At 38.7% G+C, this 25,687-nt stretch overlaps 1 protein-coding gene across 1 annotated transcript; it reads left to right on the forward strand.

The window, feature by feature from the left end:
* The first annotated feature begins 14,865 nt into the window (after window positions 1-14,865).
* On the forward strand, window positions 14,866-15,765 carry LOC143643176 (olfactory receptor 8B12-like). Its single transcript, XM_077111937.1, has one exon. The coding sequence runs from the start codon at window positions 14,866-14,868 to the stop codon at window positions 15,763-15,765; it is 900 nt and encodes a 299-aa protein (XP_076968052.1).
* The last annotated feature ends 9,922 nt before the right edge of the window (window positions 15,766-25,687 follow it).

The raw sequence follows: 25,687 nt of genomic DNA on the forward strand, positions 1-25,687 counted from the left end.
TCTGTTGCTCATTACAACTGCAGTCAGTTAAGAGGTGTGCCTGCTGTAATGAATGATGTTTGATTTAATTGGCTATTGCTTAAATGAGAAAGCTCAATGTAGCACTGTTCAAGGAGCTCAGCATACCTGATCTCAGCACTCGCAGCTCAATCCAGGCCTTTGGAGATGCAGAAAAAAATCACCCCGGGGAAAGTTGTTGGAACCCAGAGGCCTGAAGAGAAGGCCAGCAGAGATCACCCTGTGCCTTCCCACATTAGAAAGAACCTCAGTTGAAAGTTAGCTGCCTTTTCTCTGAAGAACTAATGAAACAAATCCCCTTTTATTCAAAGCCAATCCATCTCTGGTGTGTTGCATTCTGGCAGCTAGCAAACTAGAACACTTGTATCCACAGGATAGGTCATCTTATCCACTTGATTATTAAAACTTTCCTCTGCTGAAGTCACCCTCTGGTGAACACTCATCTAGGACACAGTATCTTCATACTCTTTGCACACTCAGAGAAGTCTATCCACATACCTCTTCCCCAGACCTCTTTGTTACCAACTTTCCAATCATGCTCCTTCCAAACCCTGACCATCCAGCCAAACCATTAACAACAGCCCATGAGTCAGGATATAAATTCACCCTTGGCCAGTTCTCCTTCTAAGCAAAATAAACAACCAGGTGCATTGTTTGAAGTTCCACCCACTGTGAGGATTCCCCTCACCAGTGTCCTTTAAGGGCATCCCAGAATGGGGTTGTAGTGCTGCAGCTGCCCACTGCTGGGTGGCCCCTGGATATTGTACAGAACATCTGTAAACCATGCCCGAGTTTTCTCTTCCTCAGTTAGTTGACTATAAGGAACTCACCAAGAGCCACAGCTCTGGTCTGGGAAAGACAAGGTAATGTGGTAGAAGTTGGTTGTTCATGCCTTTCTAGGAACTTGTCCATTTCGTCTGCATTGTTGTATTTATTAGTATAAAGTTGTTCATAGTATCCTGTTATTACCTCCTTTATTTCTGTGAGGTCAGTGGTTATGTCTCCTCTTCCATTTCTGATCTTATTTATTTGCATCCTCTCTCTTCTTCTTTTTGTCAGTCTTGCTAAGGGCCCATCAATATTATTGATTTTCTCATAGAACCAACTTCTAGTTTTATTGATTTTCTCTATTGTTTTCATGTTGTCAATTTCATTTATTTCTGCTCTAATCTTTGTTATTTCTTTCTTTTTGCTTGCTTTGGGGTTAGTTTGCTGTTCTTTCTCCAGTTCTTCCAAGTGGACAGTTAATTCCCGAATTTTTGCCTTTTATTATTTTCTGATATAGGCATTCAGGGCAATAAATTTCCCTGTTAACACTGCCTTTGCTGCATCCCATAGGTTTTGATATGTTGTGTTTTCGTTTTCATTTGCCTCGAGATATTTACTAGTTTCTCTTGTAATTTCTTCCTTGACGCACTCATTGTTTAAGGGTGTGTTGTTGAGCCCCCACGTATTTGTGAATTTTCTGGCACTCTGCCTATTATTGATTTCCAACTTCATTCCTTTATGATCCATGACAGTGTTGTGTATGATTTCAATCTTTTTAAATTTGTTGAGACTTGCTTTGTGACCCAGCATATGGTCTATCTTTGAGAATGATCCATGAGCACTTGAGAAAAAGGTGTATCCTGCTGTTGTGGGGTGTAATATCCTATAAATGTCTGTTAAGTCTAGCTCATTTGTTGTAATATTCAAATTCTCAGTTTCTTTATTGATCCTCTGTCTAGATGTTCTGTCCATTGATGAAAGTGGTGAATTGAAGTCTCCAACTATTATGGTATATGTGTCTCTTTCCCTTTTCAGAGTTTGCAGTGTATTCCTCATATATTTTGGGGCATTCTGATTTGGTGCATAAATATTTATAATTGTTATGTCTTCTTGTTTAATTGTTCCTTTTGTTAGTAGATAATGTCCTTCTTTGTCTCTTTTACTGTTTTACATTTGAAGTCTAATTTGTTGGATATTAGTATAGCTACTCCTGCTCTTTTGTGGTTGTTATTTGCATGAAATATCTTTTCCCAACCTTTCACTTTCAACCTATGTTTATCTTTGAGTCTAAGATGTGTTTCCTGTAGACAGAATAAAGAAGGATCCTGTTTTTTAATCCATTCTGTCAGTCTTTGTCTTTTGATTGGGGAATTCAGTCCATTAACATTTAGTGTTATTACTGTTTGGGTAACACTTTCCTCTATCATTTTGCCTTTTGTATTATATATATCATATCTGATTTTCCTTCTTTCTACACTCTTCTCCATACCTCTCTCTTCTGTCTTTTCGTATCTGACTCTAGTGCTCCCTTTAGTATTTCTTGCAGAGCTGGTCTCTTGGTCACAAATTCTCTCAGTGACTTTTTGGCTGAAAATGTTTTAATTTCTCCCTCATTTTTGATGGACAATTTTGCTGGATATAGAAGTCTTGGTTGGCAGTTTTTCTCTTTTAGTAATTTAAATATATCATCCCACTCTCTTCTTGCTTCCATGGTTTCCACTGAGAAATCTACACATAGTCTTATTGGGTTTCCCTTGTATGTGATGGATTGTTTTTCTCTTGCTGCTTTCAAGATCCTCTCTTTCTCTTTGACCTCTGACATTCTAAGTAGTAAGTGTCTTGGAGAACGCCTATTTGGATCTATTCTGTTTGGGGTGCGCTGCACTTCTTGGATGTGTAATTTTAGGTCTTTCATAAGAGTTGGGAAATTTCCAGTGATAATTTCTTCCATTAGTTTTTCTCCTCCTTTTCCCTTCTTTTCTCCTTCAGGGACACCCACAACACGTATATTTGTGCGCTTCATATTATTATTCAGTTCCCTGAGCTGCTGCTCATATTTTTCCATTCTTTTCCCTATAGTTTCTGTTTCTTTTTGGATTTCAGATGTTCTATCCTCCAGTTCACTAATTCTAACCTCTGTCTTTTGAAATCTACCATTGTAGGTTTCCATTGTTTTTTTCATCTCTTCTACTGTGTGTTTCATTCCCATAAGTTCTGTGATTTGTTTTTTCAGACTTCCCATTTCTTCTTTTTGTTCATCCCATGCCTTCTTCATGTCCTCCCTCAATTTATTGATTTGGTTTTGGAAGAGGTTTTCCATTTCTGTTCGTATATTCAGAATTAGTTGTCTCAGCTCCTGTATCTCATTTGAGCTATTGGTTTGTTCCTTTGACTGGGCCATTTCTTCAGTTTTCCCAGTGTGATTTTTTATTTTTTGCTGGTGTCTAGGCATTTAATCAGATTTCCCTGAGTGCAGGACCCAGCAGGTTGAAAGACTTTCCTGTGAAGTCTCTGGGCTCTGTTTTTCTTATCCTGCCCAGTATGTGGTGCTTGTCTGTCCTTGGATTCCACCAGCAAAAGATGTTGTGGCTCCTTTAACTTTGGAAGACTCTCGCTACTGGGTGTGTGGTGGAGACAGAGGAAAGATTGTAGGTTGGTTTTAATGGTTTCAAATTGTGAAGTCCTGGGATCTGAATTCCTTGAGAGAGGGATTCCACCTGAGTTTCATTTCACCCCTCCCGCAGGGAAGGTTCAGGTTGTAGAGAGCCCTGAAAGCAGCCTGTTTCTGCGTTCAGGGCGGTTGCAACCTGTGTAATCCCAGCGCTGAGCCCAGAGGCAACCAAGCCTCCATAGAAACAGCTGCAGAAGGCTCTGTTTCACCCCCTTTCCTCTTTTTCAATTAGCCCAATAGGAGACTTCTGCCTTGATCAGTTTCTCCTGAGCTGAGGGCCTATTTTTAGTAGTCAGAAGTTGTTCATTAATGCCACTATTGGTGTTAGGTTGGGCTCAGTCTCTACTACTGTTGGAAACTCTTTCCTTTCCCTCCAGGAAGTTGCCTGTGGGGGAGGGGTGCCAGCCGCTGCAGCTTGGGGAACTGCTGATCTGAGGCTCCCAGCTGGCCTGGTAGGCCGCGTGTGTGGGAGGGGCTCTGGTCGCCAGCTACTCCGGCTTGGGGAACCAGGCTAAAAGCTTTTACTCAAAAAAAAAAAAAAAAGAGAAAAAAGAGTAGTTATTTGCAGTGGATGGTAAGGTTTCGCTCCAAAATCCTAAGGTTCTACACTGTGGTTCTCCTATATCGGCCTGCCAAATGCTCCAGACAGCATCCCTATTTGCCACTGACACTTCCAGCTCTATTGGATCTGCTGGATCATATGGCCTAAATGGCAGAAACAGCTTGTATAGCAGCCTGGACATGTCACAGAGCCTTCTCTTTCTCCAGTCCCCATTCAAATCTAACAGCTTTTTTGGTCACCCAGTAGATGGGTTGGAGTGGCAACCCAAATGAGGAATACACTGCCATCAAAATCCAAAGGAGCCAATGAGTCATTGTACCTCATTTATGGTCATAGGAGGGTCCAGATGCACCAGCTTACCCTTCACCTTAGAAGGGATATCTTGACATATCCCATACCACTGAACATCCAGAAATTTCATTGAGGTAGAAGGCACCTGTGTTATTATTGGATTTATCTCCCATCCTCTGACATACAAATACCTTACCAATAAGTTTATAATAATCACTACTTCTTGCTTACTAGGTCCAGTCAACATGATATGATTGATATAATGGGCCAGTGTGATTTCTTGTGGGAGAGAGAAACGATCAATGTCCCTGCAGACTAGGTTGTCATATAGAGCTGGAAAATTGATAGACCCCTATGGCAGGACAGTGAAAGTATACTGCTGGCCTTGCCAACTGAATGCAAACTGTTTCTGGTGGTCCTTACTCGCAGCTATTGAAAAGAAGCATTTGCCACATCAATGGCTGTATTCCAGGTACCAGGCGATGTGTTGGTTTGCTCAAGCAATGCTATCACATCTGGAACAGCAGCTGCAATTGGAGTCACCGCCTGGTTATATTTATGATAAGCCACTTTCATCCTCCAAGACCCATCTGTTTTTTGCCCAGTCCAAATAGGAGACTTGAATGGGGATGTGACGGGATTTGCCATGCCTGCATCCTTCATGTCCTTATGAGTGGCACTAATTACTGCAGCCCCTCCATGAATCCAGTATTGCTTCTGATTCACTATTTTGCTAAATAGGGGCAGTTCTAATGGCTTCCATTTGGCCTTTCCGAACATAATAGTCCTCATTTCATGAGTTAGAGAACCAATGTGGAGATTCTGCCAGTTGCTGCATATGTTGATTCCAATTATGCCTTCTACAACTGGGAAAATGACCATAGAATGGGTCCAGGGACCCCCTGGACCTACTCTGAGACAGACCTGAGATAAAACTCCATCAATCGCTTGACCTCCATGAGTCCCTACTCTGACTGGTGGACCAGAGTGATATTTTGGGTCTCCTGAAATTAGTGTCATCTCTGAACCAGTGTCTAATAATCCAAAATATCTGATCTTTTCCCTTTTCCCAATGCATCGCCAGTCTGGTAAAAGGCCATAGTTCTCTGTGGGTAAGGCTGGGAACAGGTTTAACAGTGTAAATTTGGAGCAGGGTAAAAGAGACCTTCCCCAAGGGTATCTGGCCCTTCCCTCATTCAAGGGGCTCTACATCTATACATTGTTTCTAGTCTGGGAATTGATTAAGGGGCCATGATTCCATTTTCATAATTCAAGTTAGACTTCTGTTCATATGACCTAGAATTCTTCTGCTTATACAGCTCAAAGAAGAATTCAGTAGACTGCCCATCTATTTTACTTCTGGGTACCCCACAATCTACTAGCCAACACCACAAGTCTCTGCAAGTCAGATTATTTTGTCTGCTGCTTTGAGTCTACTGTCCATTATGGTGGCTGCACCCACTTTGTTTATGGTGATTAACTGTCACCACATGGCTTCTACCAGCTCGGGATCTGATTATCTCCATTGTGTTTAAGGATTCCAGCTCAATGACAGCAGTTCCCACAGTAATATGTGACCTACAGAGAAGGGTGACTACAGAACCCTTCAAGAATGATGGAGCTAGTCTCACGAATTCATTTCTTAAGGTTCTGATGAAAGATGTGTCCTCTGGACATTCCTAGGGTATGTGAGCTGTTCCTCATTGATAAATCCACTCTGACTTTCCTGTCTCTCTGTGCCTCTGGATTCCTCCATCTACATTATACTAGGGCAGTTCTGGCATTTCGACCTCATGTAATGTTGGCAACCTTTTGATCCATATTTCAGCGAACCATCCAAACAAACTGTTAATGCCTTTTCTAACCCCTGAAGCTTGAATATTGACTGCAGGATCTCTGCTTAGTGGGCCCATGTCAATAAATTCAGCTTGATCCAAGTTTGTATTCCTTCCACAATTATCCCACACACTTACTATACATTCCCACACATATTCCCCTGATTTATGTCTATATAGATTATAAAACTCATGTGATTAATTTGGAGTATATTGTAGCTCCACATGGGTCACACTTTTGGGGTCTGTTGGGAGTTTAGTCTAGTTATAGGTCTTGAAGAAATGAGGTGTGGTGGGCATGGGTTATGAGAGGAAATAGATGTGTCTTTCAAGCCTATTACCTCAGGGCTTCTGTTGCAGTTTTATCTGGTGAAACAAAATTAGTTGCTCCAGATTGAGGAGTGAAGGCTGTTTCCCCAGAGGAGGTGGTTGCAGAGTTAGCAGGCACTAAAAGGTTACTCTTATTAGATGGAGGTTGGGTCGCAGATTTTTCTGGGCAGACTAGAGGCCAGGAAGCTGTTTCCTCAGGGCAATCCATTACAGGGCTATCTAGCAAAGGTTCAGCATATTGCCGAGATTCCATCTCCTGAATTGCTATTATTATCAATACATATATCCCCATCCAAAATTTCAGGATCCTATTCTTTTACAATCAAAACCCTTAATTTAACAGAAGACATCCTGCAAGGTTGAGATTTTAGTTTATGTTGTATGTCTGCTACTTGCACAATGAGGCTCTGTATCTGGATTCCAGAGGTTTGAAGTCTGTGACCACAGGGAAAGAAAATTTTCTCAGGGAAAACTTGGAAACTTTTACATTGTTCAAATGGTACTTAAGTTGTATACTTGTAGCCTTCAACTTATCCCTTTCCCTTATCACTGCATCCAGTGTATCTAACAACAACCAGCCAACATCATTATACCTCTTAATTCCACAGAATTCTGTCAAGGTGTCAAAAACACTTTCATCTGGACCCTTGATTCATATAAGCATACAGTTAGCAGAATCTAATGTGATATTTTGAGTATCTCCCTTGCCAACTCACCCCATAGACTGATAGTGTATCTTGATTATTGGAATAACAGCTATTAGTTCCTCTGAGTCTAATAAGAACAGAAAATCATATGCAAAAATCCATTTTTTTTTTTTTGCACAGGCAGGCACTGGGAATCAAACCCAAAAACCCACTTTTAAGATTCTGTTTCTCTAGAACCACTCTCTGTACCAAGTTGTATTAATCAGGGTTCTTTAGAGAAACAGAACCCACAGGAAACATCTGTAAATATGAAATTTGTGAAGGTGTCTCATGCATCCATGGAAATGGAAGAGTCCAAAATCCGTAGGCAGGTTGTGAAGCTGGCAGCTCCAATGAACGTTCCGGATGAACTCCACAGGAGAGACTCGGTGACTGAAGAAGCTGTGAAAAAGTCTCTCTTCTTCCTTAAAATGTCTTCCACTGATTGGGTTATCTCATTGGTGGGAGACATACCTTAGTTGATTGTGGATATAATCAGCCCCCAGATACAATCAACTGTCTGATGATTTAATACACCAGCCTTCTGGTTTATCAACCAACCATGAAATATCCTTGCAGCAATGGTGAGGCCAGTGCTTGCCTGACCAGACCACTGGGCATCATGAAATGACCAAGTTGACACCAGAACCTAAACATCACACCATGTGACAGCTATTGGCCTTTCTTCAGTGTTGAGATATTTTTTTCTGAACATTTTTAAGGCCTTAGAGCTGTAGGCTTGTAACTTGTTAAATCCCCTTTATCAAAGCTGATCCATTTTTGGTATATTGCATTCAGGCAGCTTTAACAAACTACCACAGGTATGAAAGGCACAATAGTAGAGATTAACTATACACTAGAGGCATATGGCAGCAGATTTGAATGGGCAGAAGAAAGAATCTGCAAACTAGAAGACAGGATAATCGAAATCATACAGTCAAAAGAACAGAGAAAAGAATGGAACAAATTGAGTAGTGTCTCAGGGATTTGAGTGAAAGCACAAAGTGTACAAATATATGCATTATGGTGTCCCAGAAAGAGAAGAGAAGGGAAAAGGAGCATAAAGAATATTTGAGGACATAATGGCCCTAAACTTCCTAACTGCTATGAGTAACATATATATATATGTTCAAGAAGCTCAATGTACTACGAGCAGAGTAAATCCTAATAGATCTACTCTGAGACACATACTAATCAGAGCAGCAAGAGAAACAAAATTATTCACATACAAGGGATCCTGAATAAGACAAAATTCTGATTTCTTATCAGAAACCATGGTGGTGAGAAGGCAGTGGTATGATGCATTTGAGGTACTGAAAGAGAAAACCTTCCTGCCCCAAATTCGTTATCTGAAAAAGAATCCTTCAAAAATATTTAAATATTTATCAGTTTAAAATATTCACAGATGCACAGAAACTGAGATATTTTGCCAATAAGAGACCTGCCCTCCAAGAATTATCAAAGGGTGTTCTTCAGGTTGAAATGAACAGACAGGAGAGAGTGAGTAGAAGTAGTGTGAAGAAATGAAGATCATCAAGAAGCCTAATGAAAAGCATAAGTGCAAAACCCAGTAGTCCTGTATCCTCAATATACAGCTCTACTCTCTAATTCATATGAGTAGAGTACACTTAAACAAGAAAAAGGGGTCAAGGATCTTTTATGTTTTTATATAGATATTCAGTTGTTCCAGAAATACTGATTAAAACACTTTTTCCCCCATTGAATTGCTTTGCCACCTTTGCAAAGAATCAAGTGAGCTTAAATGCTTGGGTCTATATCTGGATAGTTTAATCTGCTCCACTGGTCTATTTATATATCTGTATTACAGAATGATACTGTTTTAATTACTGTAACTTTATATAACGCTTGAAGGCAGGTAGTTTAAGTTCTCCAATTATTTTTTCCTGCCATTTTGGCTATTCTAGATCATTAGTAATTCCATATAAATCTAGAATCATCTTGTCAAATTCTGTCAGGAAATCTCCTATTTTTATTGGAATTTAATTGAATCCATACATTCATTAAGGTCGACTTAACAAATTAACAATACTTATTTTTCTGATCCAGTCTATGAAATACATATCTTTCCATTTATTTACATTTTAGTGAAATTGTTCAGCTTCATTTTTAATTTTTAGCATAGAGGTCATATATAGATTTTTAAAAACTCATTCCTAGGTATTTCATGATTTTCTTTTTTATTGCTGGTGTAAATGTTCTTTTTAAAATTAAATTTAAAAATTTTATAAATTTTTCCCTGATGCATGGAAATAATACATTTTATCTATTAAGCTTGTATTTCATGACCTTGTAAAATCTACCTTGAATTATGGTTTTTATATTTCTTTGTATTTTCTATGTACACTTATATCATGTTTCAATAAAGATGTTTTAATATTTTCCATTCCAAATTTTAGGTCTCTTTATGCAAACATAATGAGAAGGACAAACATATTTAGGATCATGTCAATGAAAATTCAGGTTGAGGGCACTGAGAAGCACTGAAGAGTTATAAGGGGTTGTTTTAGTCCGCTAGCTGCTGGAATGCAATATACCAGAAACAGTGTAGCTTTTAAAAGGGGGAATTTATTAAGCCACAAGTTTAGAGTTCTAGGCTGTGAAAACGTCCCAGTTGAAGCAAGTCTATTGAAATGTCCAAATTAAGGCATCAGCAAGAGATTACCTTCACTCAAGAAGGCTGATGAAGTTCAGGGTTTCTCTCTCAACTAGAAAGGCACATGGCAAACATGGCAACATCTGCTAGCTTTCTCTCCTAGCTTCTTGTCTCATGAGTCTGTTTCTCTCCAGGCTTCTTGTTTCATGAAGGTTGTTTCATGAAGCTTCTTGTTCCAAATGCCCAGGGATGTTTTCCTTCTTCATCTCCAAAGGTGTCTGGCTGCATGGGCTCTTGTGGCTCTCTCTCATGGCTCTGAAGCTTTTTCCAAAATGTTTCCTCTTTTAAAGGATTCCAGTAAAGTAATCAAGGCCCACTTGGATGGGTGGAGTCACATCTCCCTCTAATCACAGATTAATACCCACAACTGGGTGTGTCATATATCTGCGGAGATAATCTAATCAAATTTCTGACCTATAGTACTGAATAGGGATTTAAAAGAAATGGCTGCTCCCACAAGATGTATCAGGATTAAAACATGGTTTTTCTGGAGTTTACAAAAGATTCAAGCTGGCCCAGGACTGTTCAGAGAGATATGAATAGAAGGCAGAGGCAGTCAAGAGGAATTTTGATTATATTCTTGCCATTGTGAATGATATATATTAAGCGCTGAGCTCTTAATACCTTCATGTATTGCATTGGCTGGCAACTCACATTCATTGTTGAATAGAAGATGGGACAGTGGACATTCTTGACTTGTCATTAACCTTAAGATGTAATCATTCAGTATTTCACTACTGAGTATGAGGTTAACTGTAGGTTTTTCATAGACATCTGTTATCAGATATAGAATGTCTGGTTATATTCCTAGTTTGCTAAAACTATTTATCATGAATAGTTATCGACTTTTATTAAATACTCTTTCTACTGCTTTTGAGATGATTATATGGTTTTACCCTTTTGTTCTATTAATGCAGTGAATAATGTTGGTTGATTTTCAAATGTTAATTTTTAATTTTTGTATGGGGAGGCACTGTGAATCTCAAATGTTAATCTTAATTTGGTGTCATTTCCTACCATCTTTTGGATCTTTTTGAGTGGTTTTCAGTACTTCATGTCACCTCTCCTACTGGAATTTTAGCTATATTCCATATATTTTTATTATATCATTTGTATTATTTTATTTGCATTATTGTATTACATTTTATTGCTATTCTCATTTTGTATATTTTACATATATTAAACAGCATAAATCATCTTTCTTTTGCTTGAAGTAGAGTAATTTGAATTTTCAAGAAATACAAAAAGTATTCTTTTGTACCTATTCACATATTTGCTATTTCTGGTACTCTGCATGCTTATCTGGGGTCATATGATTCTCTCTCTCTCTTTTTTTGGGGGATTGGGGGAGCTTCTGGCTTGCAGAACTCTGAGATGATACATCTCTTGTTTTAAGCCACCCAGGTTTTGGTACTTTGTTTCTGTAGCCCTAAGAAACCACGACAGTTTTTGGTACAGGGATGAAAATACTTCTGCTTGAATATGTAAAAATGGGGAAGTTGACTTTGGATTGGGAATTGAATCTAGGCAGAAAAAATTTTGAGACACTTCATAGTAAAAACCTAGATAGTCTAGAACAGAAAGATGGTAGAAATATAGACAAAATTGGCCAAGACCTTAGAAGGAAATGATGAATGTTACTGGAATTTGGAAGAAATGTTATCCTTTCTGTAAAATGGCAGAGAACTTGGCAGAATTGTGTTACGATGTTGGATGAAACACAGAACTTGAACTAGGATATTTAGGTGAGAGAAGTATGGATGGTGCAGACTGGTTTATCTCTGCTGCTTATAGAAAAATGTGAAAGGAAGGATATAAATTCAAATTTGAACTGTTGAGCAAAAAGAAATCTGCAGTTTGTGATTTGAGAAATTGATGGCCAATCCATATACTGTATTCTGGAAATAGGGCCAAGGGATGTCACTGGACAGCCATTTGCTCAGAGAAGATTAGGCCCAGGACTGCTGGATCTAATCAATAACCTTGGAAGAAGCCAGGATTAGAATGTGGTATCTAGGAAATATCTATGTAGGATGCTCTTTACTGATGAATTGAACCCTGGTGAATTGCATGAGAGATCAACATGGTTATGGAGAATTGTCAGCTGAAGCATGGCTAGGCTTTACAGAAAGTGACAGAGATATGAGAAAATGAGGAAGAGTAATTCCCAGAGCAGGGCCACGGTGTGAAAGTCTGAGCCCTAGAGTGGGGCCACCACCTGACATTCAGAGATGGGGGGCTGCCACTGTAGAAGTCAGAAGGACAGAGCACTGAACCACAGATTACTAACAGGCCATGGAATCTGATGGATTTGCCCTGCAGGATTTTGGACTCATTTGGGACTCATTACCCCTTTTTCTTTCAAATTCCTTCCTTCTAGAATGGGAAAGTCAATCCTATGCCAGTCTCATAGTGTGTTTGGTAGCAAATAACTACTTTGATCATTTTACCTGTCCACTGATGGAGATGAATTTTGCCTTACAATGAATTATACTGAGAGTCTCATCTGTACTTGTTTTAGATGATTTAGGAGATGAAATTTAGACTTCAGTGTTGATGCTGGTTGGCTTCGTACTTTTGGGGATGATGGGATGTGGTGAATGTCTTTTTGCATGTGGGAAGGGACACAGGGTGTAATGTTATGGATTGAATTGTATACTTCAAAAAGATATGTTCACTTCCTATCTCCCAGGATTGTAAATGTGATTCTTTTTAGAAATAGCATTTTTGAAGATGCTTTTAGTTATGATCAGGGCAGACTGGATTAGGCTGGGCCCTACTCCAGTATAGTTGTGCCCATTTGCGGAGAGGACATTTGGAAACAGAAAAACAGAGAGAAGACCGCAAGGTGACAGAGACAGAGATTGGGTTATTATACAAGCCACAGAATGCCATATATTGGCAACAAGCTGCCAGGAGAACCTTATAGATTTCAGGGGAAGTGCGGCCCTGATGACACTTTGGTCTGGATTTCTAGCACCCAGAATTGAGACAATAAATTATTGTTCTTTTAAGCCAATTGTAATGTTATAATGGCAACTCGAAGAAACTAAAACAAAAAATAACTGAGATATTGAGACATTAAATAGACAAGGCAGAGGTTAGAATAGGTAGTAGAAGATAGTAAAAGAAAACAAAAGCAAACAAAACAAAACAAAACAAAACAAAAGAAAAACAACTAACGTCTGGTCCTGCACTGGAAATAGGATATACTAGGGTTCAGTTTGAGAGCACTGAGCAGGTAGAAATTCAGTTGGCGCAAATGCTCAAAGAAATGTGGGTAGAAGTCAGGACAGTTATGGGGAATTTTGGTTAGTTATTAATTTAGAGAAAGGTTGATCTTGGAAGAGGATATGAGCAATTATCTAATTTGGATTCTTTGTTACAATCAAATTTCCATTCCATGAATAGATAGGGGAAGGGAATAAAAAAAATCTCCTTTCTTTTCTAAGCTGGGAGCAGCACAATTCCTGGATTTAATTGCAATGTGGACAAATTATTGAATGTCCCCTTCTAAATTACATTTGCCTTATTGTTTACCCTTCCTGGCTGTAATCACTTTTTAAAATTAAAGTCATTTCATTTTATAAAAATTGAAAAAATTTTTTTACCAGACTTTTAGGTCCCAGATGGCAAGGACCCTACTTTTTGGATTTTTACTAGTAGCTCTCATAAGGAGGTAGTTTGGTCTGGTTGCTAAATAAGGGATATAGAAGCAGACAGACATAGCACCACTGTGGCTTCTGAAGCCTGTTGTCTTTGTCAGTACCTTACCTTTAAAATGAGTATCATTATTGTGAGGAATAAACAAAGTTATATTTATATATTGCTTTTGGATCTTGACTTTCAGGTAATATTCGATACTCAAGAAATGGTAATGATAATTATTTTTTTCAAAATGATTTGCTCTTCATAGTGCTGAATAGATGTTAGTTGAATGTAATAATTGAGTCATTAAAGGACAAATTATTAACATCATGGTACAAACAAAACATTCCTTCTTGCGTAGGGATGGCAGTCTCTAAGGTAATCATCCAAAGGGAGTTTATGCTGTAACAAGCAGGTCGCTGAGATCTCTAATCCAGAATAAAACCCTCCTGTGATGCTTTTGATTCACTGGTCTGGAGAAAGTTCCGTCTTCTCCCTGGAAGCAGGACAGGGGCTTAGAGCAATCCAACAATTAGAAATGATGTTTTGTTGTGGAAGAGTTCTAGCATAAATTTGAGGTTCTGATCCTTTGATCAGGACTGGGAGCAGAGGGTTCTGAATTCAATGCTGTCATTCTCTGTTCCCAAGGGCCATTTCTGGAGGAAAATTGTGGATAAGAGACAGTGAGTGCAGTGTAGCCTCGAGGTTCTAAACTCAAGAGAAGTGAGTGCCTGCCTGATCTTGGACCGTCATGTAGTCTGGTGGTGAAAAGCACAAACCATGGGAGCCACATGACCTGAGATCATCTTATTGCTGCAATTTAGGAGTGTTTTACTCCATGCTAATGATTTAGTCTCAGGTATCTCATCTGTAACATAGGGAACGTAATATTGTCACATAGAATTTAGACCAAAATCTCTCATAGTAGACACTAAATAAGTGATAGCTTTACAAAATGATTATTTCTGGGAAAAAACCACAATTTTATCTTCCAGCTAGTCCAGCACTGACCCAGAGGTGGAAGCCCTGAGCATAATCACAGTAGCTTCTACATGTCAGAATTCCTTCTGAGATGAGGCCAGGTGTCAATAACTGAAGCAGAGGCAGGAGAGGAAAGGTCACAGAAAAGGAACCGACTTAAAATTTAAAAAGTCATCCAGTGTATTTTTAGCACCCCTCTCCTTAGGTGTACCAGCTCTCATCGTGGAGACAAAGTTCACTCATATTGTACTCTAGCCTAGCAATTCGTAAAGACCAGAGTTTCACATCTCTGTCTGTGGAATCTGTTATCAAGAATGGTGGTGGGATCCTGGGAGGGTGATAGTGATGTTGTCACTCTAACTGGTTCTTTCTGTTTTTCTCACAGACCCCACTAGAGGAAAATGGCAGCTACGAACTCTTCTGTGACTGAGTTTCTCCTCTCAGGCTTAAAGGACTTGCCAGGACTCCAGATCCCCCTTTTCTTCTTGTTTCTGTGCATCTATATCATGACTGTGGTGGGAAACCTGGGCTTGATAACTCTGATTGGGCTGAATTCTCACCTCCACACTCCCATGTACTTTTTCCTCTTCAACCTCTTCTTAATAGATTTCTGTTACTCCACTACCATCACTCCCAAAATGCTTGTGAGTTTTGTCTCAAAGGAGAATATCATATTGCATGCAGGGTGCATGACTCAACTCTTTTTCTTCTGTTTTCTCATCATCTCTGACTCCTTTGTCTTGTCAGCAATGGCGTATGACTGCTATGTTGCCATCTGTAAACCATTGTTGTACACAGTTACCATGTCTCCGCAAGTGTGTCTATTCCTTTTGTTAGGTATTTATGTGATGGGGTTTTTGGGGGCCATTGCCCATACAGGGAGTGTAGCAAGTCTGACCTTCTGTGCCGACAACCTTGTCAATCATTTCATGTGTGACATCTTTCCTCTCCTTGAGATCTCCTGCAATAGCACATATGTGAATGAGCTGGTGGTCTTTATTTTTGTGGCCATTGACATTGGAGTGCCCATTGTCACCATCTTTATCTCTTACGCTCTAATTCTCTCCAACATTCTCCATATTCACTCCAAGGAGGGTAGGTCCAAAGCCTTTAGTACTTGCAGCTCCCACCTAATTGTGGTTTCCCTTTTCTTTGGTTCTGGGGCTTTTGTGTATCTTAAACCACCTTCCGTTTTGCCCCTTGACCAAGGAAAAGTGTTCTCCCTGTTCTATACCATTGTGGTACCCATGTTAAACCCACTAATCTATAGTTTGAGGAACAAGGATGTCAAGTTGGCCTGAGGAAAACCATGAGTAGAAACACATTTTCTTAAGAAAGGAGCAGCAATTGAGGAAGAAGATCCAGTGCTTTGTTTATTAGTGTGTGTGTGTGTGTGTGTGTACATGGGTGTTTTTAACGAAGGATCCAAGTTCCAGTTTTTTCTCTCACATACAGAAATGAATTTTACTTCCTACATTTGGATACCTGTTTTCAAGAAATTCTTTATTTTTCGAAAATGTTTCAGCAAGCATAGATCAATTAATTTTGAATGGATATTATGAATCATTTAAGATATACAGGCTTAATGGACATGTATATCGGAGACTCAGGCGTGTCTTTTTCCCAAAGACAAAAAACCAGCAGGGGACACAGATGGGACTGTAGTCAGGCCTTTCAAATCCAATTTACTCTGTTTTCCTGTATACCTGTTTCTTTGCTCCATTGCTGCCCTTGCAAATTTAATTTAAAAGTATAGTATTTAGTATTTGAAATTTGATTCTTTTCACAGTAATTTCATGTAACTCCTCAACAAATACCCCTGACAATTACAGTTTTTTTCAAGAGGATAGGAGGTGAAAAACTTTCTTACATTGTTTTTGGCCAAAAGACGTGAGAAGTGAGGGAAGATTGGGGTGTGTGAGTGTCAGGTATGTTAAGTCCCAGATAGCAATTAGTATGAGAATTCCTGAGGTAGTGCTGGAAGTCTAGGGACCCTGTCTAGTGAATTTGGACTTTCATTGGTTCAAGGGTTTTAAACATGGGTAGTTAAAGTTACATACAGCATTTTAAGACTAACTGTGTCATAATTTAGAGTGCTTTCCTTTAAGAAAAGGAAAATTCGTGCTATGACTTAGAAACTTGTGGTGCAGGACGATTATCTAAGTGTCTGGAAGCTTTAAATAACTTCAGAATTTATCTACTTATCAGGAAACACCAAGCAGTTCATTATTATTATTTTTTTTATTAATTAAAGAAAAAAGAAATTAACACAACGTTTAGAAATCATTCCATTCTACATATGCAATCAGTAATTCTTAACATCATCACATAGATGCATGATCATAATTTCTTAGTACATTTGCACCGATTTAGGAAAAGAACTAGCAAAACAACAGAAAAAGATATAGAATGTTAATATAGAGAAAAAAATAAAAATTAAAAAAGACACAAACAAACAAACAAAAAAAACTATAGCTCAGATGCAACTTCATTCAGTGTTTTAACATAATTACATTACAATTGTGTATTATTGTGCTGTCCATTTTTGAGTTTTTGTATCTAGTCTTGTTGCACAGTCTGTATCCCTTCAGCTCCAATTACCCATTATCTTACCCTGTTTCTAACTCCTGCTGGTCTCTGTTACCAATGACATATTCCAAGTTTATTCTCGAATGTCGGTTCACATCAGTGGGACCATACAGTATTTGTCCTTTAGTTTTTGGCTAGACTCACTCAGCATAATGTTCGCCAGGTCCATCCATGTTATTACATGCTTCATAAGTTTATTCTGTCTTAAAGCTGCATAATATTCCATCGTATGTATATACCACAGTTTGATGGACATTTTGGCTGTTTCCATCTCTTTGCAATTGTAAATAATGCTGCTATAAACATTGGTGTGCAAATGTCCGTTTGTGCCTTAACCCTTAAGTCTTTTCAGTAGATACCTAGCAAATGTATTGCTGGGTCGTCTGGCAATTCTATATTCATTTTTTTGAGGAACTGCCAAACTGCCTTCCACAGTGGTTGCAACATTTTACATTCCCACCAACAGTGGATAAGTGTGCCTCTTTCTCCGCATCCTCTCCAGCACTTGTCATTTTCTGTTTTGTTGATAATGGCCATTCTGGTGGTTGTGAGATGATATCTCATTGTGGTTTTGATTTGCATTTCTCTAATGGCCAGGGACATTGAGCATCTCTTCATGTGCCTTTTGGCCATTTATATTTCCTCTTCTAAGAGGTGTCTGTTCAAGTCTTTTTCCCATTTTGTAATTGGGTTGGCTGTCTTTTTGTTGTTGAGTTGAACAATCTCTTTATAAATTCTGGATACTAGACCTTTATCTGATATGTCGTTTCCAAATATTGTCTCCCATTGTGTAGGCTGTCTTTCTACTTTCTTGATGAAGTTCTTTGATGCACAAAGTGTTTGATTTTGAGGAGCTCCCATTTATTTATTTATTTATTCAGTGCTCTTGCTTTAGGTTTAAGGTCCATAAAACCGCCTCCAATTGTAAGTTTCATAAGATATCTCCCTACATTTTCCTCTAACTGTTTTATGGCTTTAGCCCTAATGTTTAGATCTTTGATCCATTTTGAGTTAACTTTTGTATAGGGTGTGAGGTATGGGTCTTCTTTCATTCTTTTGCATATGGATATCCAGTTCTCTAGGCACCATTTATTGAAGAGACTGTTCTGTCCCAGGTGAGTTGGCTTGACTGCCTTATCAAAGATCAAATGTCCATAGAAGAGAGGGTCGATATCTGAGCACTCTATTCGATTCCATTGGTCGATATATCTATCTTTATGCCAATACTATGCTGTTTTGACCACTGTGGCTTCATAATATGCCTTAAAGTCCAGCAGCATAAGACCTCCAGCTTCGTTTTTTTTCCTCAAGATACTTTTAGCAATTTGGGGCACCCTGCCTTTCCAGACAAATTTGCTTATTGGTTTTTCTATTTCTGAAAAATAAGTTGTTGGGATTTTGATTGGTATTGCATTGAATCTGCAAATCAATTTAGGTAGGATTGACATCTTAACTATATTTAGTCTTCCAATCCATGAACACGGTGTGCCCTTCCATCTATTTATGTCTTCTGTGATTTCTTTTAACAGTTTTTTGTAGTTTTCTTTGTATAGGTTTTTTGTCTCTTTAGTTAAATTTATTCCTAGGTATTTTGTTCTTTTAGTTGCAATTGTAAATGGGATTCATTTCTTTATTTCCCCCTCAGCTTGTTCATTGCTAGTGTATAGAAACACAACAGATTTTTGAATGTTGATCTTGTAACCTGCTACTTTGCTGTACTCATTTATTAGCTCTAGTAGTTTTGTTGTGGATTTTTCTGGGTTTTTGATGTATAATATCATATCGTCTACAAACAGTGATAGTTTTACTTCTTCCCTTCCAATTTTAATGACTTGTATTTCTTTTTCTTGTCTAATTGTTCTGGCTAGAACCTCCAACATGATGCTGAATAACAGTGGTGATAATGGACATCCTTGTCTTGTTCCTGATCTTAGGGGGAAAGTTTTCAATTTTTCCCCATTGAGGATGATATTAGCTGTGGGTTTTTCATATATTCCCTCTATCATTTTAAGGAAGTTCCCTTGTATTCCTATCCTTTGAACTGTTTTCAACAGGAAAGGACGTTGAATCTTGTCAAATGCCTTCTCTGCAGCAATTGAGATGATCGTGTGATTTTTCTGCTTTGTTTTGTTGATATGGTGTATTACATTAATTGATTTTCTTATGTTGAACCATCCTTGCATACCTGGGATGAATCCTACTTGGTCATGATATATAATATTTTTAATGTGTTGTTGGATTCGATTTGCTAGGATTTTGTTGAGGATTTTTGCTTCTATATTCATTAGAGAGATTGGTGTGTAGTTTTCTTTTTTTGTAATATCTTTGCCTGGTTTTGGTATGAGGGTGATGAATTAGGTAGCTTTCCCTCCACTTCGAGTTTTTTGAAGAGTTTGAGGAGAGTTGGTACTAATTCTTTCTGGAATGTTTGGTAGAATCCACATGTGACGCCGTCTGGTCCTGGAATTTTCTTTTTAGGAAGCTTTTGAATGACCGATTCAATTTCTTTACTTGTGATTGGTTTGTTGAGGTCATCTATTTCTTCTTGAGTCCAGGTTGGCTGTTCATGTCTTTCCAAGAACCCGTCCATTTCATCTAAATTGTTGTATTTATTAGCGTAAAGTTGTTCATAGTATCCTGTTATTACCTCCTTTATTTGTGTGAGGTCAGTAGTTATGTCTCCTCTACCATTTCTGATCTTATTTATTTGCATCCTCTCTCTTCTTCTTTTTGTCAGTCTTGCTAAGGGCCCATCAATCATTGATTTTCTCATAGAAACAACTTCTGGTCTTATTGATTTTCTCTATTGTTTTCATGTTTTCAATTTCATTTATTTGTGCTTTAATCTTTGTTATTTCTTTCATTTTGCTTGCTTTGGGGTTAGTTTGCTGTTCTTTCTCCAGTTCTTCTAACTGGACAGTTAATTCCTGAATTTTTGCCTTTTCTTCTTTTCTGATATAGGTATTTAGGGCAATAAATTTCCCTCTTTGCGCTGCCTTTGCCGCATCCTATAGGTTTTCATATGTTGTGTTTTCATTTTCATTCGCCTTGAGATATTTGCTAATTTCTCTTGCAATTTCTTCCTTGACCCACTCGTTGTTTAAGAGTGTGTTGTTGAGCCTACACATGTTTTTGAATTTTCTGGCACTCTGCCTATTATTGATTTCCAACTTCATTCCTTTATGATCCGAGAAAGTGTTGTGTATGATCTCAATCTTTTTAAATTTGTTAAGACTTGCTTTGTGACCCAGCATATGGTCTATCTTTGAGAATGATCCATGAGCACTTGAGAAAAAGGTGTATCCTGCTGTTGTGGGATGTAATGTCCTATAAATGTCTGTTAAGTCTAGCTCATTTGTAGTAATATTCAAATTCTCAGTTTCTTTATTGATCCTCTGTCTAGATGTTCTGTCCATTGATGAGAGTGGTGAATTGAAGTCTCCAACTATTATGGTATATGTGTCTCTTTCCTTTTTCAGTGTTTGCAGTGTATTCCTCATATATTTTGGGGCATTCTGATTTGGTGCAGAAATATTTATGATTGCTATGTCTTCTTGTTTAATTGTTCCTTTTGTTAGTAGATAATGTCCTTCTTTGTCTCTTTTAACTGTTTTACATTTGAAGTCTAATTTGTTGGATATTAGTATAGCTACTCCTGCTCTTTTCTGGTTGTTATTTGCATGAAATATCTTTTCCCAACCTTTCACTTTCAACCTATGTTTATCTTTGGGTCTAAGATGTGTTTCCTGTAGACAGCATATAGAAGGATCCTGTTTTTTAATCCATTCTGCCAGTCTATAGCTTTTGATTCGGGAATTCAGTCCATTAACATTTAGTGTTATTACTGTTTGAATAATATTTTCCTCTACCATTTTGCCTTTTGTATTATATATATCATATCTGAATTTCCTTCTTTCAACACTCTTCTCCACACCTCTCTCTTCTGTCTTTTCGTATCTGACTCTAGTGCTCCCTTTAGTATTTCTTGCAGAGCTGGTCTCTTGGTCACAAATTCTCTCACTGACTTTTTGTTTGAAAACCTTTTAATTTCTCCCTCATTTTTGAAGGACAATTTTGAAGGATATAGAAGTCTTTGTTGGCAGTTTTTCTCTTTTAGTAATTTAAATATATCTTCCCACTGTATTCTTGCTTCCATGGTTTCTGCTGAGAAATCTACACATAGTCTTATTGGGTTTCCCTTGTATGTGATGGATTGTTTTTCTCTTGCTACTTTCAAGATCCTCTCTTTCTCTTTGACCTCTGACATTCTAACTAGCAAGTGTCTTGGAGAACGCCTGTTTGAATCTGTTCTCTTTGGGGTGCGCTGCACTTCTTGGGTCTGTAATTTTAGGTCTTTCATAGGAGTTTGGAAATTTTCAGTGACAATTTCTTCCATTTGTTTTGCTCCTCCTTTTCCCTTCTCTTCTCCTTCTGGGAAACCCACAGCACATATATTTGTGCTCTTCATATTATCATTCAGTTCCCTGAGCCCCTGCTCAAATTTTTCCATTCTTTTCCCTATAGTTTCTGTTCCTTTTTGGAATTCAGATGTTCCATCCTCCAATTCACTAATTCTAGCTTCTGTCTCTCTAAATCTGCCATTGTAGGTATCCATTGTTTTTTCCGTCTTTTCTACTTTGTCCTTCACTCCTATAATTTCTGTGATTTGTTTTTTCAGTTTTTCTATTTCTTCTTTTTGTTCAGCCCATGTCTTCTTCATGTCCTCCCTCAATTTATTGATTTGGTTTTTGATGAGGTTTTCCATTTCTGTTCGTATATTCAGAATTAGTTGTCTCAGCTCCTGTATCTCATTTGAACAATTGGTTTGTTCCTTTGACTGGGCTATATCTCCAATTTTCTGAGCATGATCTGTTATTTTCTGCTGGCTTCTGGGCATTTAATCAGATTTCCCTGAGTGTGGGACCCAGCAGGTTGTAAGATTTTTCTTTGAAATCTTTGGGCTCTGTTTTTCTTATCCTGCCCAGTAGGTGGCACTCGTGACGCTCGTCTGTCTGCGGATCCCACCAGTAAAAATGCTGTGGCTCCTTTAAGTTTGGAATAGTCTCGCTGTGGGGGAGTGTCGCCAGCTGAAGCGGCTTGGGGGAGTGCCAATCCGAATCTCCCAGCCGGGCTGGGAATCTGCGCGTGGGGAGGGTCACCAGCCTCCGCGGCTTGGGGGAGCGCCTGTCCAAATTTCCCAGCTGGCCCAGGGTGTCAAGTATGGCGGGGGGGGCGCTGGCTGCCGCAGCTTGGGGAGTGCCTATCCACCATTCCCAGCTGGACTGGGAAACCACGTGTTTGGAAAGGACACCGGTCGCTGGTCTCCGCGGCTAGGGATATGTCCGATCCAATTCTCCCAGCTGGTCCGGGGGGCCGCACATGGTGGGGGGCGCCAGCCGCCATGGCTTTTGGGGATCACCTGTCCAATTCTCCCAGCCAACCCAGGAAGGAGGGAGGAAGGGACTCTGGCTGCCTGCTACCCCGGCCCGGGGAAACTCGCACCCCTCAGGGATCTCACCGCAGTGGGTTCTCCCAGCCAGTCAGCCATTCCAGAATGGGGTACGCTGTCTTCTTGGTCTCTGTTGTGGTTCCGGGAGCTGTTCTGTACTGTTTCTACTTCCCTAGTAGCTGTTCTGGAGGAGGAACTAAGACCCGCACTTTACTAAGCTGCCATGTTCTCCGGAAGTCAGCAGTTCATTATTAGAAGAGGTAACTTGCACAGAATTTTCTGGCACTGTAAATAATACTTCCCATACAGGCTTATGTGGGAAAAAGACAGTTTATTGCAATGCTGGTTTGTAAATCCACATCATTCGGTATTGTGAGGTGGAGGTTTATTTCATACATGAGAACATTTTCTCCTAAATGCTTCGTTAATGGCAAAGTTTCTTCTGAAAAACATTAACATGTTCATGTGATGGGGAAATAGTTTTGTTTATGAACTTTTCCTTGGGAAAGTTCTCTTCTTTTGGGAAACAACATAGTTTGGATGAGTGTTTAGCTTTGCTCTTTGGTATGAAACAGATCAGTGGGAATGAAATCCTAAGATTGAGAATGTTACTTAATCAGAATAGGACAGGGAGGAAAACTGAGTTTTCTGTTGGGTATAATAAGCTGGTTGAAGTGGAGAGGCCATATGAGGTTGGGGTGTAGACTCTAGGACTTTTAAGCCACATAGTAGAGTCAGTTTTGCATTGTAGTTTGGTTGGTTAGAAGTTGAATGACTGAGCAAATTATGTAATGTCTCCAAATATTATTTTCTTTGTTTTTAAAAGCAAGACAGCAATTTTCCTCTCTTGAGGTTTCTGAGAGAAATCAATGACAGACACTCCATAAATCTAAGTTCTCTCCCTGCTGGAACTCCATCTAGTTATTAGCACTTCCTATAGTTTTTGCATGATGTTAGGCAAATAACTTCATTTTTCTGGGCCTCTGCATAGGCATGAGAGAAATGAGCTCAAATCTTACTTTTGTTTTAAAAATGATATATTTTGGTTAAGTAATATGGAATACTTACACATTGAACAGTGTAAGTGGAGGTTATACAGTGAAAAGATCTCTTCCTCCTGTTTAGAAATTTTGTTCTTAAATTCTCTTTGCTGGAAAAAGTAATTGCACCATTTTTCTTAAGAATCCGATAGAGATTTTAGATGTATATTTAAGTATTTATGTTTCCTGCTCTATTTACATATATCTGGTGCCACTTCTAATTTTAAACTTTTATAAAAGCATCTTTAAGAATGATTCTTACAATAGGTACAGATTAGAATAGAATGAAGCAGCAAACATTACAGGGGTGAAAAAGAAGAGTAACCACTCACTAAAGAGTGTAGGATGATATATGGCTAAGAAACAAGAGACAGAGCAAGGACATTTTTAGATTGGATGTATCCTGTGGTCTCCAACCCTGCAAACCTGGAGAAGCATTAGGATCCCCAGACCTCCTGCCCTACCTCATGTTTGCACCAGCTCCATTTCTGTTTGGTGGATGCTGTGGCAAAGTCAGAGCCCTTGACAGCTGGAAACACCAGGGTTATAAGTATTTTCCATTCAGAAAACTTTTCTATATGTTTAGTTAATGTATTTTAAGAAAAATTTTCAAGTTTCATTTTCTTTTTCTTTTTGTAGATGCTCAAATTTACTGTTGTAAATTTGTGCTGTGAAAACATATGTATGAGAGAAAAGATCACCGGTGTCATGTATCCATGTCCTTGCCCTGGTAGAACACATTTCCCTGCCCATTGACATTCGGCTTGACCGTGTGACCCATTTCAGTCACTTGTATATTAGCAATTGTGTAATAGCAGGGGCTGGGAGTGGGCTTGTAAGGTGGAGCTTTCCCTGTTGTGCATCAGCCACTGCCTTTTGAGAAGAGCTTCATCTGGGTATGTGGTAGCCTTTCCAACCCATTTCCCCATGAGCACTAGTGGAGCAGACACTCACCCCACCCCAAATCAGAGCTACTCACCTGTGCCAGATGAGCTCAGCCACCACAATCAAATTGTAGATATGTGAGTGATATGAATTGAATCATGTCCCCCACAAAGACATGTTCAAGGTATGACTTCTGGTTCTATTGATGTGAACCCATTTGTAAATAGGATCTTTGAAGATATTATTAAAATGTGGCCAAGCTCAATCAGGGTAGACCTTAATACAATATATCTGGACTTCTTGTAAGTAGAAGAAAATTGGATGCAATGTATAAGAGTGAGGAGGAGATAAAGAAAAGCAGATGGTCAAGTGAGGGGACCAAAGTTTGAGTTATGGGTTGCCTGCAAGCCACCTTCAGAATGGTACAGACTTCAGAGAAAGCATGACCCTGCTGATACATTGATTTTGGACTTCAAGACTACAAAACTTTTAGACAAGCAATTCTTGTTATTTAACCCAACCAGTCTATGGAATTTGTCATGTAAACCCTGGCCAAAAAAAACAATGATAACAAGTATCATTGTTGTATGCCAGTGGGGGCTTGTGATTGTTATACAGCAATAAGTAACTGATAGAGCTGTATCATTAACAAATCAGCAAAGGAGAATAACAACTGCATTATGAAATTTTCTTCCAGTTGGTTCATCCTCTATATACAATGCTATGAAATGCCATTTAACTTGTCATTATAATGTGAGCATTTTTTCCTTGTTAATAAATATTTCGAGTTACAATTTTCCATGGATTTATCATGTAGATATATTTTATTTAAGCTTTTCTTTTCTGTTGGTGAGTATTAAAATGCATCATTGTCCCCAAGGTTTTATTACTATAAGTAAAGCTGTGATTACCACTTTTGTGAAAAACATTTTGTCTAGACTTCTGATAATTTATTTTCCCAGGACATAAGGAAAATAATTTTTGCTTTCATTATCTTTTTCCAAATTATTTTACCATCTTCCCTGTGATTTCCTCTTCTTTGACCAATTTCTTATTTAGAAATATGTTGTTTAATATGTGATCTTTTTTCTCAGATATGTTTTTGTTATTTATTTCTCATATAATCCTCTGTGTTCAGAGCACATGCTCTGTAAAATTTCAATCTTTTATATTTATCAAGAGGGGTGCAGGACAGGAATCGAACTCATACTTTGAGTTTAAGTAGTCCAAGAGTTAAGTGAAATTGTGCCTGAGAGTAGT

The sequence above is a fragment of the Tamandua tetradactyla genome, chromosome 8 (assembly GCF_023851605.1).
Source record: "Tamandua tetradactyla isolate mTamTet1 chromosome 8, mTamTet1.pri, whole genome shotgun sequence".
Lineage (NCBI taxonomy): Eukaryota > Metazoa > Chordata > Mammalia > Pilosa > Myrmecophagidae > Tamandua > Tamandua tetradactyla.

Bases quoted from the DNA above. Each gene is read 5' to 3' on its own strand.
- LOC143643176 (XM_077111937.1), top strand. From the start codon at position 14,866: ATGGCAGCTACGAACTCTTCTGTGACTGAGTTTCTCCTCTCAGGCTTA.